This window comes from Neopelma chrysocephalum, unplaced genomic scaffold (assembly GCF_003984885.1).
Source record: "Neopelma chrysocephalum unplaced genomic scaffold, ASM398488v2 Primary Assembly neopelma1_71, whole genome shotgun sequence".
In the NCBI taxonomy this organism is placed as follows: Eukaryota; Metazoa; Chordata; class Aves; order Passeriformes; family Pipridae; genus Neopelma; species Neopelma chrysocephalum.
The window spans coordinates 7295126-7312683 of NW_020897731.1; the positions used below are offsets into that span (position 1 = coordinate 7295126).

A 17558-nucleotide genomic window follows, 5' to 3' on the forward strand; every position below is an offset into this window, starting at 1 on the left:
AGCTAGATTAGTTTTACAGTCTAGTTTATTGAACTGTTTAATAAATGAATGCTTATACCAGTCCACATAAATCGTGAAGGTAGGTACAGTGAGTCCAGAAAGAAAAATAAAATTGTGTTGTGCATCAACAACAACAACAAATCCCCTGAAAGTTACCACCCTCAAGCATTAAACAGTTACTGAATGCCAAACCAAGGGAAGAACTGAGATGGAGTTGCAGTGACTTTATCTGCACTCCATGGTTTTGGTTTACACAAGTTCCAGTTTAGGAAACTCTCAGTGTAGAAAGACTATCAGAGTTTAAATTTCTCAGCTCACTATCAGCCACATAAAAAGTAAACAGCTACTATATAAGAACACACAATAAGAAAGTTCAAGCTATGCCTAAAAACACTGACAAAGATTACAGTAGTTCCTGGAACACTTAAAAATTGAACTGCTTCCACATACCAGTATCTAGACATGAGGAGCACCAAAAACAGTCACAGGTTTTATCAACACTACTGAATATGTGTATCTATTTGCATGCTCTGCAACATGTTTCTGTTCCAAGTGCAAAGAATTCAAATAAAGCACTGCTTGCATCTGGCACAATCCATGGATTAGTCTGTGTAGCAGGTACAGTTTTGTCTTTCATAAAAAATATGCTCCATACATCCTTGCAACTGCAGGTTCACAAGGGATCAGTGAACTAGTGCTGCATCTACTGCTAAATACACAGCACTTCCTCCCTCTGCCTTTTAAACTGAAGCCTCTGGGTGTCATTTATCTAACTTTTCTTGTACTGTTTCCCACATAAAAATTTCTCTCAAAAGTCAATTTTAAGACATCCCTCCAAAAACACATGACAGCAGTAGGCAATTACTTCTTTATGAGAGAAAAGCTAATGAGTTGAAACGGACTGAGAGAGAATATGGAAAAGAAGCCGATTTAACACTACATATTTGAAACAACGATAGTCCATCGCACCAAAACAAACTCCATGTGTTTTCTCTTATTTCAATCTAAAAACAGTTAATGCGATACATACACCACATCAACTTCCACTGACCTATATACACACACTGACCATTTTTTCCTCTTTTGTTAACCTGCTTAGTTCAGGGGAAATTGAGATTGTATGTTTAAGGCTGTGTTCCATTCCTGGCAGCTGACAGTGCCACAGGCAGTTAAACCAATCCAATGGTTCCTTTCTGCTATCACCCATCCTGCTTCCTTTACACAGTCCTACCCTTATCCTTGTGCTTACAGCAGCATCCAGATTTTTTTTCTGCAATCCCCCAACTTCTCAACAGCCCGTTGACCAGCTATTGAGTTATAACAGATCAGACAGGGGACCAATGAGTGCTGATACAAGCATCCAAAGAGTATGAACATATAGTCAGAATTGCAATTTCTCCATTCTGGTAACAGTTCCATGGGACTTGATGATGCAAAATGGCACTTCATTGCATTCTTAAACTGTGGATTCATAATAAGTGTTCAATGCTAATGCTGACTTGCACACTTGCCTCTGTAATACTAGTTTGAGCTGTTCCCTTACATGATACCATCTTCCCTCATTGCATCAAAAACTGCCTGTGAACCTGTGTTGTGATTCTGATCTAGATTTAACGCCCATTCTTCTTCCAACATTTGCAGTAACACTGAGATTACTTCCTTGATCTTTTTCATGCTGGAATAACTCAAAGTACAACAGATCCACAGGAACACCTTACACCAGTATTACTGTCCATCACATGGATGACGGCACTACAGCAGGCTTGTTCACTGTTTAAAGATGCTGGAGTGACAGGGAAGCAAAAGAGTTCAAAGCAGGTATCCTACTGAAATCATTCTTGCACAGTCTGTTAGTAGCCTGACAAGTAACAGAGCATTAAGCCACCAGAAAGAGCATTAGCAGATACACATGAACATTACAGATGTCTAGTAAAATAAATAGTTCTCCCACTACTACTGTGGCAACTATAGAAAATCACCTAAAACTGCAGCAGTGTTACCAAAAAAAAAAAAAAGTGACACTAACCTGCTGCAAAGTACTTACAGCCACACTGAAAGTGAGAACACTGAAGCATGTTGTGGGAATAAAGATACAAAGTACTTAATGCAGGAGTGTTGCAAGAGTGGAGATGCACCAAATGCAGTTGCTACAAATCTTTTTCTAGGGGGAAATTCCTCTTCTTTGGAAGTGCACCTGGAAGACAGCTTGTTCAAAAATAGTCAGCTGGAGCAGAAGTTCAAACACTTCAAAAAAAATTTAAGGTCTAGACCTATCAAAATAGAATTAGATGCACTAATATCCTAGTTTTGAAGGAAAAAAAGCCTGAAAAAATGTAACAAGAGTAAAGGAGTATATTTCAAAAACATACAAAAATGGATTTTTGCTTTGATCAAATTTCAGTTTTCATAAGAAAGCAATACCAAGGCTATTTCCTGTCAAATGTGTGCCCTTGAGCTGCAGCAGAAGAACAGTAAGACTTCTGCCCTTCCCCCAAATAGCGATGTATTTTTTTTCCAAAAAGTAGTTGCAATAATAATCTAATCTTTCACTGAAAATTTTACTGTTATATTTTCATGACACACTGCAAGGCCCTAGCAAGATTTCAACATCCATGACTGGAGTTACCTGGCACTTCGCATTAAAAAGCCTTGTGTTACTGCCCCAAACTTCACCCCTAGGATACTCTGATAATATAGTAAAAGCACAACCTTATGCTTGAAGCTTTTTCTTGCAGCCCAGCAATTACTTGGTCTCTCCTCTGTGCCTATTCATGAAAGTAATGGGAACTCAATGTACTTGCCAACACTCTACCTGTAAAGTTCAAATGAAACTGGGCAGTAGGATCAATGATTGCTGGAAAAAATGGCACAAATCCTTTTTCTTAAGGCTGACCACAAAGCTAGACTTACAAAAGACTCAGACTTGCCAAAGCCTCTCAATCCAATGGAATAGAATTAACCGACTCACATTACAAAGTTTAAATCAAAGAGCACCAAAGAGCAATTCTTAATCATTCTGATATCACCTCTACAAAATACCTTGCAATTTAAACCACCACAGAACTCAGTTACTGGCTAAGTCAGGTACTTCAAATCTGAGCTTTCTGTCACTTTTCTATAAACTCAGAACTTTAGATGTTATGTCACAATGACTGACCCTAGGACAAAACATAGCAGTGAGCACCGCTATAAACAATACTTGTTAGCTTGTATTATGCATGCTGTAAGAACATCAAGAGAATGGAGATCTCTAGGTGCCTTTAAAGAGCATCTAGTTTTGAACTCTGATTGAGTCATGCAAGAGTTAGGAACATCCAATAAGCACAAGTCTAGGCATCTTAGGAATGTTAGCGCTCAACATAACACACACAAAGATTACCAGCTCAACAGACATTTTGTACTGAACACTTATTTCGAATTTCTGTTAATATATTCCATTCATTTACAATGTGAAGTCTTCTGTACCTTCAAATATGTTTAGATATCAAATAAGCCAATTTTCAGTAACGTCAGTGAAATTTTATCACTATTTTTCTTCTCAAATTCTTCAAATGCTTGAACATTTTGACATGAGACTTTAAATTATATTCTGCAGGACACAAATTAACATATTAGGTTGGCAAAACCCAAGCTTTTAAATATATGCCTGGGCTTTAGAGTTAAGTCTGCAACCAGGTTTTGACCAACAAACAATTCAGCAATTAAGCCCTTTGAGCAGAGGTCCCTAACCACCACTGGCCCTCCACTGAATATTATTTCAGTCTCACTGTTGTGGATATAAATGTCAACTGTGAGCCTCAATCACTCGCTTGGAGGTATTATCCCTGACTCAGTTTACCACTTCCATAAAGAAAGTCGGTGAGGAATCCTTGACAGATAAAGGATTTCAAAGTGCTCAACTGATTATATTACTGAAATGCAAATATAAAATTTAATATCAATATGGTAAATGACACAATACATCAAAATACTGCTGAATATCTGAAGAATGTAGCAGAAACAGTATGGCTTGTTAAAGGAGTCTGTACTTTCTTGCTCTGCTCTCTGATCATAATGCTTCACAAATGATAGTCCACAGAATCATATAATCAGCTTTCTACATTTTTAAAAAGAATTTTAAGGGTAGAATGATCTGTTGTTGGTGATGCTTTTTTTTTGTTGTTTTTTGTTTGTTAGGATTGACAGTAAGCTAGTTCAAGAATTGGGCGGCTACTGCCTTACCACATTGTTTTTCTCACCTTACTACAAACATGATTCTAGAGAAGAAGTGGAGAAAGAAAAAGTAAGTTATGCCAAATCCATCATACTCACCACTCCTCCTTTCACCATGTTGCCATTTCAGCCATCAACCCAGTAATTGTTCAGACCTTCCCATTAATACTTTGTTAGACTCCTCAAATCCTTGGGAATACTCGGGTGAGTGAGAACAATGAACCATTTTTACTTTAGGAGTTATTTTGGGCTATTGTAGGAGGGTTTTTAACAGAACTTAACGCAATAGGATTTCAAAGAACTAAAGGGGGTAAAAAAAAAAAACAACAAACAAAAAACCCAGCCCAAACCTGTTAGGCATACTCTACCTCCACTATCCGGACTACTCACTTGCCACTTTTTTGACACTTTCTGATAAGGGCTGCTCAACAGGCATGCCAAGTAACAGTTATTAACTGAGACAGCTCTTGACTAACTATTAAACCATAATCAGTGTCCTTCCTCCTTAGGAGTTGCTAATCATGTCAGGGTTCCCTTCTGAATTAACTGAATTCTACATCATGAACACACAAAGAAATCATACCCTAAATAAGTTTTATTCCAATGAAGAGAAACCTGAATGAGAAGCACCACTACAGTGCAATCAGTGTAAAATATAAGTAATTATGAGACAGTTTTGCACTTTACAATTCTCAGTAAAAGGACAACCAAAGAAGCAACTCTGAAGAAGTTCCCCAAACACTGTAGATCTGCCCAGCAGAGGACCCAAGGTGTGATATTTCTTTGCATTCTTTCTCATTGTTGGTCGTGCTGCGCAACTGCGATTCCTGAACAAATCTAGCAGTATGCAATTACTGCCTCAATGTTTCTTCAGTCATCCACTGTGTCAAGCAGACTTTTGAGATTTAATTTAAATTTATAAGAGAAATGCTATTAAGTAACAGGTAACCACCGAAATTGCCACTTACATACTGGCAGAGATATCTGTCCATGAGATTTAACAGTTTATCACAGCATCTATGCCAATGAACTGGCTCTCCCTGTATATTCCAATTAAACTGCATTCTTTCAGCAAGAATTATAATCTAGTGTAGTTGTGTATGGAAATACATAAACACTGCTTTCCTATACAATATTATACTTGGAGGATTAAACTTGGAGGATTAAAAGGCCAGTGCAAGCATACACAAGTACGATATCATACACACAGGTGTTATAACAGGTGTTTAGAAGAGTTATTAGGGCAACACAGCAAGATCGAGAAGCTTGTGTGTATGAAGCAGCCACGAGGTTATTGAAAAATGTAAAAAAAACCCCACTCGAACATAGCTAACTGCCTGTAAGTGTACCTATTTAGATATTCACTTCTTACTTTGATCTCAAGTGCACTCTGCAGCACTGAATGAACCCTCCCAGCCACACTGGATGTGCTTCCCCGCTCAGCTATCGGGGAGGATAGGCACTGACACTAACGCGCTACTTGGGAGACCGAGGATCTTATCTACTTCCCCGAGAAGGGAAACGTCTGTTGAAACAATACAAATAAAGCAGTTCCTGGCATCAGTGTTCACCATCCCCCCCCCCCACACGCACAAAAAAACAAACAAAGAAAGAAACAAACAAAACCCTCCCCAATCGAGGCGGCACACGTACGGAGTGCCAGCGCTTACAGGGGCAGAGGCGGGGAGGGGAGGCTGCCTTATCCCGGGCGGAGCGGAGCGGGAGCAGACCCGCTCCCGAAGCTGCTCCGGGCGGGAAAGCCGCCGGTGCCCGCGCGCCCCCACCCGCTGGACACGCGCGGGGGGAGTCACGTGAGCCCGGGAAGCTCCCGGCACGAGAGCGACCGGGACAGCCCCGGGGCGGGGAGGGCGGGGGGGGAGAGCTGCCGTCGCCATGACAACTTCCAGGGGGAGGGAAAACTTCAAATCCCAACCGTCAGTGCAGGAGCGGCTCCCTCTTAAAGGCGCACGCACACACACAGACAGACACACAGAGGCGGGCTCCCTTCCCCCCTCCGCCCCCCAGGCATTGGCGATGGAGGAGGAGAGGAGGGGGGCAGCCACCGGCGCTCGCCGCGCCAAGGACGAGGAGCCGAGACAAAAGGACCCGAGCCGAGAACGGGTCTCGGTCGGCGGCGAAAGAAGAGACTCAGCGGCCGCAGCCAAAGCCGTAACACCCACCCTCCGCTGCCCGGGGGCGGCTTAGGACCTTCGTTCCCCCTAGCAGCCCCTGTCTCCGCTCCCGCCCTCCAAGAAAGCCGCTGGGGCCGCTCCTCCATCCCCGCTCCCCCCCCTCCGCCCACCCGGCAGCCCCGGGCTCGGGGCGCCTCGCCCGTCCCCGCTCCCCGTCCCTCTCTCGGAGCCCGCTCGCCGCCCCGTCCGCCGCCCCCCGGTCCCGCCGGGCAGCCGGGACTCCGCCGCCGCCCCCTCTCTTACCCACACAGTGCATGAGCCGGTGCCGCCAGGAGTCGAGTTCTCGGCGGACTCCCCTGCGCTCCGCCGTGCAGCGGGGGCTCCGGCACTGGGAGGCGGCGGCAGGAGGAGCGGGAGCCGCGGCGGCCATTCCTTCTGTTCCCTTTTCCATCTGCCTCTGACCTCACGCCCGCTCATTTACATACGAGCGCGCGCTCCCCCGGCTCCTCTCCCTCCCCCCCACCCCCCTCTGCCTCGCTGAGCGCGCGCCCGCGCCCCCCCGTCCCCCCCGCTCAGCATCCGGCGCGGGGAGCGCGCGCGCCGCCTGGCGGGGGGACTGACGCGCGTCCCCGCGGCGCCCCCGCCCCGCCCGGGACCCGCTTCTCCCCCGCGGACCGCGGGCCGGGCCGGTCGCCGGGCCGAGAACGGACACCCGCTCCCTGCCCGCCACCGCCCCGCTGACCATCGATGTCCCCCGGCCTACAGTTCCCGCAGGGTAGCGCGCCACCCGCTCCCGCCCGGGCAGGGCGGGCGGCGGCGAGGCACGCCGGGAACTGTAGTTCGTAAGGAAGGGGAGCGGCGCCACCCCCGAGGCTGCTCCCCGGGGAAAGCGGCGCGGCGGCCCTGCCGGAGGCCCCGGCGCTGCAGGGCCGCCCTCGCCCTGCGCCTCACAGCCCCGCGCTTAGAGCATCGCAAAAAGCGGCGCAGGTCTCTTCTTCATCCCCTGGGCTGCCCCGGACGCTGCTTCGAGCAGGGCTTATTCCTGGCTCAGATCTCTCCTCGCCCACCCTGCCCCCGGGGCTGCTTCCAGCCCGATCCCCCTCCGGCCCTGCCGCCACCGCACAGCGTTGTGCCTCCTGAACCAGCTTCTCAGATTCACTCTGTGCAGAGATTTTCAAAGTTCTCCGAGCTCCTGCTCGGTTCACCAGGTTGTTTTCCACGGCTTTGCCTTCAACCTACTTTTTATGGGGGTGTTGATCGTGTAGAGCGGGACAGGGAGGTTTGCTGGGGACTGGCGTCACACAGCGTTATCCCCCACCCTCCCTTTGGAAAAGACTAGCGTAGAAAGTGGGAGCCAAGTCGGTTTAGTTCAGTATCTGGGAACACGCCTGAGAAGACTTATTGTCAACCTACGAATGACTTCAGAACTTAAGTCAGATTAAGGTAACTGCAAGAAAGTTAACACACAAACGTCACATTGGATTACTTGGAGCACTTGACAACCCCTTGGACGGTTGGTTGTGCTGCTCTGCACACAGTTACCCTTCGGGTTGTACCTCCAGCACAAGACAGACATCCCTCCACATCAGTCTAAGGTGACAATTGCTACCTATGCCTTTCAAAAGAGCAATTAGCAGACTTTAATTGCCCAGACAGATAACCCAAAATCTTGCTGTTTTCTCACATCCTGGTGCATCTTTGAGTGCCTCCTCCTCCTCCACGCTCCCCTTCTGATAACAATCTTTGTAAGCAGTGTTACTTCAGCAAGAAATTACGTTTTGTGTGCTTATTTGCAGGTTGTGATAGAAAACAGGATTTAATAAGGCCATAGAAAAGACAAGACAATGTTGCTTCTCCCCTTACTACCCCATATGGGTTGAAGGAACAATAGTGGAAAGAACCATGTCACACCATATATATCCATTTTTTTCTTGTTCTAGCGTATGAGCAGAATTAACAGCAGCAATACTGTGTCAAAGCTGCAGAAGAGCTTCAACTTTAAACAATGAATGGGAAGCCATTCCCCACTCATTCATCCCTCTGTGTATCTGTGTAGACTGTCACAGGCAGGGCTGTTTGGGAATGGAGCCCTTACCACCTTTCACTGGAGAATTTTGGGAGAATGGCAAGACTGGAAGTGCAGGTAAAAAGACAGCCTATTGCTTCCTTTAGCTTTTCAGCATGGTAGCCAGCAATAAATAGCAAGCATAGATTACTGGTCTCCTGGCTGCCTCCTTCTTCACCTCAAATCTGCTGCAAGTACCTTGGGTCTCTTACTTGCACTGGCCTTCCAAAAAGCCACAGAAATGGTCAACTGTGCCTCAAAGAAATGGCAAAACCCAAGACAACTCTGGGAAGTCATTGTCAAAACCCACACAAACCAAAATGTAACCTTATTTGGATAGAATGCATCGGTTTCAAACTGATAATACCATCCAGTGATTTTTTTTTTTTGGCCATAAAACTGGCTTAAAAAAATAATCTGTCATGCATTGGCTTCTACTGCAAGCCTTACATGGTGGATATTTCCTTCTGAACTTCATAAAGATGTTCTTTTATTTTGTGGGTGACAGATATATTCATGGATTGCTTGTAGAGCACAGCCCTGAAGATCAGTTCTGCTTCCACTGTAATGAACAAAACTTTGGTAACAGATGGCAGATCACATCTTTTTTCGTGAAGAAATATCATAAAAATAAACTATGTGACTTCTGTAAAACAGCTAATTGAGCTTAATGAATTCAACACACAGGAATTTTAAATGAATAGTGTTTAACTGAATCCCTGAGGTTATGTGACATGAATCAGTTTTGTAGGGACAGAAATGCCCTGAGTCTGCAGAGTTTTATTTTGAGATGTCTATGATTAAATAAAGAGTAGAGAAATAACTTTCCACCCTCCTCCATTTTGCAAATTTAGGATACTTTTCGTTGCAATTTTAAGGTTCCTCCTATTTGAGAGACTTCTCCAGGCATGAAAGAAAAAAGAAGTAACAAAACTAACAGAGCTGGCGGGCAGATTTCAGAGACCAGGTGGAGGAAAGGGGGAAGAAAGCATTTCCCACTGAATTTTTATACTTGCCTAGATTTTGAACTCCTAGTCCTTCTGAAAATACTACCTAGAAATCAGATATGCTGTAGAGACTAGTTTTGAACCACTCCCTCCCTTTTGAGATGCTTCATTTTTCCAAACATCAAACTGAAACAGGTAACCAAAGGATCCTGCTTCAGAGATGTTATTTTTACATTAACGGTACTGGTTTTTCTTCTCTATGAAAATTACTTCCCAGAAAAGAGGTTACTTCTGATGTGGATTTGTACTTGATTTTATAGAAACGTTTCCACTTTTCTGAACAAGGGTTGGATCAAAACCCCAAAGCTTATTGAGGGCAGAAGCTGGAGCAGCGAGGGATAGTTTTGATTTAGTTAATCTTAGCTGCCTGTCCTAGCTAATTTTTATGGGATCAGAGCATCAGTTACTTAGAAATGGCTCTGGAGGCCAAGTCCAGTACAATTTTGTTTCAAGCTACAGGAATTATTAGTGCTGTTCTTCCTGTATGTTTTATCTCAGTTTGTGGGTAAAGAGAAATTAAAATAGACATGGATGCTTATGGTTTGATACCACAACCCATCAAAATCTGACATTTTGAATTAATTTTTTGAACACTTTGGGGACATTTAACTGTCTTATTGAAACATTGCAAAATTGTTCATCACAAAAACCTCTTTATAATTAATCCCCAAAGGTGAAATTCACTCCAGTACAGACCGCTTTGCATGGCTCTTTGTCACATAAGTACCGCTTTGTGGAAACTGGGGGCAAGGATAAAGTGTAATTAAAGCAGTCTAACTTGAACAGAACCCTGTAGCAAGACTTCTGCAGATGCTATCTGGAAGTGAATATATCCTGAGGTAATGAGCTCCTCTCACAAAAATGCAATTTGTAAACCTTGAAATTGTCAGTGCCTTGGTAAAACAGAAAGGGTTAAATGATGAATTGTGTGATAACTTTATGAATGAGTATTGCAGGTAATGATTGATACTTGAAAAATATACTGCAAGAGAAAACAGAGGCATAAAATTAATGACATTAGAGGAGATTTCACCATAAACACTAACATGGTCGTTTAGATGCAGGATCTAACAAACTAAGTAAGGGTTATTTAGTAACTAGTGTGAATATTAGATTGCAAATACAAACACAGACAGAAGATACCTCTGCTATTCCAAGTTTGATATACAACTTATTCTTTTTCCTTCAGCAGAAGCAGCTGGACCAGCTGTATTGTGGTATGGCAAGAACGCTGTAAGAAGTGGGCCAGCCCTGCCTGTGGTGGCAAGCACAGCCCGGGGAAAAAGCTTATCCAAAAGTTTAGACTTTGAATTTTCATTACAACCTCAATCAGTGTGAAGATACACAAAAATATGTTTAAAATCCAGATGTTGCTGACATCTACAGTAGGGGCCCTGTGAGCCTGGAAACTTAACCCCCAAACGTCTCCTTGCATTGTCATAATCTCTAAATGAAAATGAAGGGAAATGAAGGGAAAATGAAAGCTGAAACTAATAGAAACAGTTGGAAATGTTTCCCTTTCAAACACAGGTGAAAGAATGAGCTTTTCAACAGGCTAGAAGAGTCAGGCAGCTTCAGGTCTGCTCATTAGCTTTTGGATCACCAGGAAGAAGTAAGATTTGCAAGCGTTCCAGGTTTAGACTTTTTATCTCCCTGTGCTCATAAAAAATTCAAAACAGTTTACAAATGGTGATGTGGGGAGAGACTATAATTTAATGTCTAATATCTTACAGATGAAGAAAGAAACAGCACTTGTTTACATCTGAAATCTCAGCGTACATAGAATATCATGAATGGGAAGGGACCCACAGGATATTTGAGTCCAATCCCTTGCCATGCACAGGACAACACCAAAAATCACACCACACATATAGAGTATATATTTAGTGTTCAGTGACTACGTATTTCAGCAGAATATACAATTAAAAGTACTGCTGTCTCCTAATTAGAGGGGCTGCTTTTATGAATCTCATCAGCATTAGCTAATACTAGTACCCTTCAACACAGGTGTAAAACTGTATCTTTCTACAACTTAATAGAAAGTAAGCAAAGTGAATTTCTAAGTGCACAATAACATTTTTTAGCCAAAACCTCCTTTAATCTCTCTACCTAGAGAAAAGTATCTGGAAATTCATGAAATGAAGCTGTCCTCAGATAGAAAGGCAGTACTAAGCCGACCAAGCCAGTGCTGTGCCCCTGTTATTGACCTAATTCTAAGTATATGAAACACAATTATTAGAGGCAGATGACCATTTTTTACAAATATCGTTGTCCTTTGTATAGGAAGGTAAAAGGAGAATGATTCTTGTGTTGCATTAGTGCTCTTAAATCTGTGAACATCTAAATAGGTAAAACAAAGTTTGTATCTGAGCGGAAGCGTTCTTATCACATCATCAAATTAACTTAGCGAAAAGCAGGCAGGCTTTCAAGAACACCAATATTCTTCATGTCCTGTCTACTTATATCAGTGAGTATAGTTAAATAGAGATGTCACTTCCATGCATCAAACTAGCCTTGTCTGTAGCAAGCAAGCATTATAATGAAACTCTACAGTGTTTATAAAATAGATGCACTTGGTTTAACATGGATAACTAAAACATAAATAGAGCTCTCAGTTTATACCATTTCAGAATACACAGGGAAGTTGTCATAGGTTGTTTTCAGGTCTTTGTTTATCACTACTGTTTGGAGACCAAGACTCTGGTGATACTGGGGCCGAAGGGCCACGGTCTCATCACATGTGTTGTGCTGTGCAAGAGGACACATGTATGAAGGCTACATTAAATTTAGACAAACCCTTAGAGCTAGAAAACCAATCACAACTTTTATGGTGAGCTGAGCACATCTGATCAGAGTAAAATTGTGTTGCTTAACAGAATCACTCCTCAAAGCAGAGCTACATTTCGGTGAGGTAGAAAAAAATGGGGCTTTAAACAATACAGGCTTGTAAGGTGAAATTAAATGTCAATATGCAACTATCTGAAAGACTCTGTGGTTTTATCTTATAAAAAACAAGTAGAATATCAACTTTTGTTCAGTACTAATTTAAAACATTTATTTTTCTCAAAGTGTTCTTAGGAGGGTGATATATCCTATGTTACACTACTAGCCTGGCAGAAAAAGGTGTGTAAGTGAAAGGAGTCAGCTTGAAATGCCAAAAAATAACAAATTACTCTTGTATAGATTAGACCACTGTTTTAACATGTCATTATTTCACTATTAAAATTAAATTTCGAGGGAAGGTAAAATCCAGTATATACTCCTAAGTGATTCCTGCACAGTGCTATCTATCAAATATGGCTGTGTTTTTCCTTCCATTTAAACTGTTATCCTATATTCCACAAAGCTGAGTAATGTCACTCACTCTCTCTAAAGTTTCCCATGTGGCCAAGTAATTTAAGTATGCCATCACCAGAGCAACTCTGCAGCTGAAAATATACTGCTATTAAACCCAGAGAGAATAGATCACTAATTGCAGCTTAATATTAGAGATAGACATGAGATACTGAGCCAGCCATCAGAGCATGCGCTGGTAATCCAAAATTATGTTATTATTGAAAAGACAAAGAACTGTTTATTGTCTTCATGAATGACTTTTACAATTACACTAGCTAAGAACTTTCTAAAGCTAAGACAAGGACTGCTACTTCTTCTCTCCAAGAGAGTCACTGCCTAAGAAGCAGAGCATAGTGTACCACCTCCTAGATCTCTAGCATCTCCCCAGGAGAGGATGTGCGTGTGATTCTCTGAGGAGGAAGGTATATGCCTGTAACAGGTTTTCGTTTTTACTGCAGAAATTCATATTTTTGAGTCCTTTGCGCCTCTTTCCAGCTGCAGTTTCCAGTATAGACTGCAATTTTTTAACCAACCTAAGCAGTATCCATCATGGGTGGTGGGAAATAAGACTGAACAGCTCATTGGTCACTTGGGTAGAGCAGTTTATTTCCTGCAACATCACTTGCAGAATTATTGCCTCTTGAAGTAGAACTTTTCGTGGTTTGATTTAGAACAACTATTTTTATTACATGTTATCAATTTATATATAACTTTCTTTTAGCTGAATTGCACTTGGTTTAGGTTATGTTCTGAATCCCCCATTCAGCTCCTCTTCCCCTCCTTTCCTACAATTCCATATCTTCCATGTTCAAGCTAAATATCTTGAATTGAAAAAAAGTAGAAGAAAGAGAAAAGAGGAAACATTGTGGATGAAATTCATCACCCTTTTCGCAAAATAGAGAGCAACATGATTTCTCAGACACAAAATAATTTGAAAAAAAGGACCTGGTTATTACTGAAATGCAACTCTTTTACTAGCTAGATCAGTGTTGTGGGGTTTAATTTGCTGTGGCGTTATGTTGCTTCATATAACTGCATTCTTAAAATGTTTGGGTTTTGTCTTCTGGTTCTCAATAGGTATCTTTTCCCATGATTTTAATCAATTTCAGTAGTGCTGCAAAAGTACTGAAAATAACATTTCTATTTCGCAAAGGCAGTTAATTCAACATAACCAAGACATTCCTGTATTGTCCCTTTTTTTCATACTTAGATTTTAAAATCAAACACATGGAATTTTTTTTGGTCATGTTATTTCTCAAGTCATTTTTTTAACTTTATTTTATTATTTTCTTACATTGTCTGACCATTTTCGCATTAATTTTTAAAGACTATTTTTGTATTAGGTCAATTCAAACAAATTAACAAAACAGTTATAGATTCATATTAAGTATTCCTTTTTAGGACTACATGAAGTAATCTCTCAGCTAATAAAAAAATGAAGTCACACTAGGCTGAATACGACAGACTGAACAATTCCCCATTGGACTCCTGCTGAGAAAAGGAGACAGAGAAGATCTACTGCAGATCATCATAAGAAAATGCATAACATTGCTCTTGTCCTTTCCCTTAATTTGATCATCCTTGGAAAAGCCTTTTTCATTCCAAGTATTCATGGGTTCAGATGCAAATAAAATTAATCTTTTCCTTGTCTACCTTAAGCAAGGCAACTTCCTCTAAAACCCCAAATATTTGTTTCTTCCTTTTCCTCCTCTTGTTTAAAAATTTAAGTGTTTAAGTTCCTACCATTTGCCTTGAAGGATGTTTCCACAACTGGATATCTATATTCCCTGGCAATACCTCCCCCCAGTGCAGAGCAAGATGGCTAAGAAACTGGTGTGGAGCAATTCAGAGCAATGCTGGGATCCTGCTCCTTCTGGTTTGGGCATAGTGTCACAGTCATTCACATCTGTTCCTTCTTCATTCAGTCTATCCTATTACTTTCCATTTTGCATTTTTTCTTGCCCTTCTGCTTAGGTTTGAATCAAGGTATGTTTTCAATGTTTTCTGCACTTTTATGTTTGTAATTTCTTTCAAAGAAAAGCCAAGAGGCTCCTGTCTTCAGGGGTTCTACAGTCTTGGACTTAAAGACACAGCAAAATTTGTAATGCAAGTCTGAGAGCTGGCAATGTTTTGTTTTTTAAGATAGAAATTCTATCTTAACAGTAGTGTTTTACTATTAAAAATAAAAAAAAATTAACCACAGACTTAAGTGTTACACAAATATTGTTATAAGCCAAGGCTGTACCATCACTTCATTGTCATTTGGCTGACAAGGTTTCATAGTGATTACTTTTCAAACTCTTGTAATAAGCCCATCCTATTTAGATTATTTCTCATATTGTTAGCCTTTTATGTATTTGCACAACCAGCTTTTCCTCAACATTTATCAGTCAGGTGTTGCTACCTTAATATAGATTCCAGTGATATTCAACTAGTCATTTAGACTGGAGGGTCAAAGGAGGTGCTAGGAATGTCTTAAACCAACAGCATCAGTTGCTGATGATTTAGGTGGGCTCTAATCTTTTACCACTGTACCTACAGGACTATGAAGCTGGAGTAGCTTTAGCTACAGAATCATTTTAGAAATGGCATAAGCTTTTATGATCCAAAGTAATTTTGATCTTGATTTAGGGCTGGTGGTGGTTTTGGTGTTTTGTTTGTTTGTTTTGATTTTCCCAATTTTTATTTATTTCGAAGATACCATCTGTGCTGGTTTAAAAGTTAACCAGCAAGGGAAAATGAACTCAATTCAAAAGAGAGATTTATAAGTCAGAATAACAATTTATTAAAATAATGCAATAAGTACAAGTATACAGACAGACAATTGGTTTTAACCCACAAAACCCAAATGTACAAACCCAGCACCCTGGGGTATGAACAAAAGTGGTGTACCTTGGCCCACCCCCGAGTCCAAAGCAAAGGGAGAGGGGATAAACCTGCTGGTGGGAGAGCTGCTGCAGTCTGGTCAGAAGTGGTGATTGCAGTCCAGTTGAAGGCAGTGGTCTGCAGTCTAGTTGAAGGCAGTGGTCTGCAATCTTCCTCTGGATCCCACGAGAGGTGGCAAGGTTCTGAAACTCCCAGTTATATACTCTCCAGTTCAGGTGGGAGTGCTCAGTCCCTCCCTCAGAGTAGGGAATTCCATAAAAGGGCATGCGGATGCTCAGTCCCTCCTCCATAAAAGGGTATCAGAGCGGGGAATTCCATAAAAGGGCATCAGAGCGGGGAATTCCATAAAAGGGTATCACAGTGGGGAATTCCATAGAAGGGTACAGGAACATCTTCCCACCTTGCAGGCCTCTACTGACAACAGTTTTTGGGAAATGGCATGGAGGCTATAGAATACACAGTTTTGGGTTGCACCCATCCAGGGATGAATTGGTCCTAGCCGTTCTAACCAGGACACCATCCCTAGAGATCTTCTACATTAGGTTCCAAAAAACTGTAAGAGCTCATGCACTTCCACTAGTAATTGAGCTACTTCGATCTGGAATTCTTTTAAAACTCAAATACTCAGGTCATGATGATTTATTTTTAGTGTTTATTTTAGCAACTTGTTCCATAGCTGCTTTGATTTCAGACAATGCCTCTGCCAAGTTCCCTCCTCCCAGAAATAAGGGGCTCAGCATAAGGATCTCCCTGTCTTCTCCCACCTCCAACACTGATGCAAAGAACTCATTAATCTCCTTAGCAGTGGCCTTGTCCTCTGTGAATGCTCCTTTTATGCATGGAGAGCTACTTCTAAAATAAATCTCAGCTCCATTTCAACATTGACCTTGTACAACTGTTTTGCATGGTTATTAGCAACAGATTATTGGAAATAACATCTTTTTACTGCTAGGATCAATATTTCTTATCAGTGAAAATATTATATTTTAAAACATCTTGCATTTCCTTTCTAGGAAAGGAAAGTGTAAGAAGAATATACTAACTAGAATGAAGTAGAGTCTAAGTATCAGAATTTTCATTGCGCATTCAGGGATACTAGGACTTTTAGTGGAGATGTTTTATGTTTGGTATAGCCTTACCAGGTCTGACCTGGAATGCAGGAGCTTCATCAGCTGCTGGGAAATTCCTGTGTAGCTCTGTATGGCTCTGTAGGTTGATAGACAGAAACTGGTGCATATGTGAAAAATTATCTCCCCAAAACTACCTGATGAGCTAAGACAGACTTGGCCCATCAGGTGAAACCAGTCCAGGTCAGCACAATTTGCTATGATGCACAAGTATCTTTATGTATAGAGTGGTATGCTAGTGTACAAAGTCACCAGTGCAAAATTCCCACTCACTGGTATCCTGGTACTTATCAGATTTCCCTTACCACAGCTATCATGTTTTCACCCCAGTTATCACCATTCTCCCCACAAATGGTCCCGGGGTAGATGTGTCAGAGCTTCAATAAGACTTGCGCACGCCAACACAAGAAATGTTGTGCATTTACAAACTAAAACTCCTCCTCCCCTTTTTTTCATATGTGGACAATCAGTTGGTTCAATGTAGGGGAAACTGATAAAACGTTCTCTCTCAAACACTTAAGCTAATTCTGTGCCCAGTGAAGGGATAACAGTAACAAGGTTACTACCTCTGTGCAGTTAAAAAACATTTTTCAAATTTAACCAAACATGCCAATTTTCATCTTGCTGGTTTTTGTCTCTGCAGAGCAAAATACAGTCACAACATTCTATTTTATTTCCCTATGATGCGCACTCTCCTGTTATTCTCAGCTTCTCAAAGCATTTGGTTAAAACAGCCATACATTTTCTTGTGCAAGATACCTCAGGAGCCCTGTGCTTAATGTTTAAAGAGCTC

The 17558-nt window shown here is 41.8% G+C and overlaps 1 protein-coding gene across 9 annotated transcripts in view; it reads right to left on the reverse strand.

Annotated features, from left to right (window-relative positions):
- Positions 1 to 6866, reverse strand: part of LCORL (ligand dependent nuclear receptor corepressor like) — an 84046-nt gene extending 77180 nt beyond the window's left edge. For 5 of the 9 annotated variants that reach the window (XM_027686393.1, XM_027686391.1, XM_027686392.1 and 2 more), the window contains exon 1: positions 6648 to 6866. In XM_027686393.1, coding sequence (XP_027542194.1) covers positions 6648 to 6795 — 148 coding nt within the window. In that variant the 5' untranslated portion in view covers positions 6796 to 6866. Of the gene's footprint in view, positions 1 to 5882; positions 5965 to 6647 lie in introns of those variants that run through there. The other 4 variants (XM_027686399.1, XM_027686397.1, XM_027686395.1 and 1 more) reach the window with 3 other exon arrangements.
- Positions 6867 to 17558: the final 10692 nt, after the last annotated feature.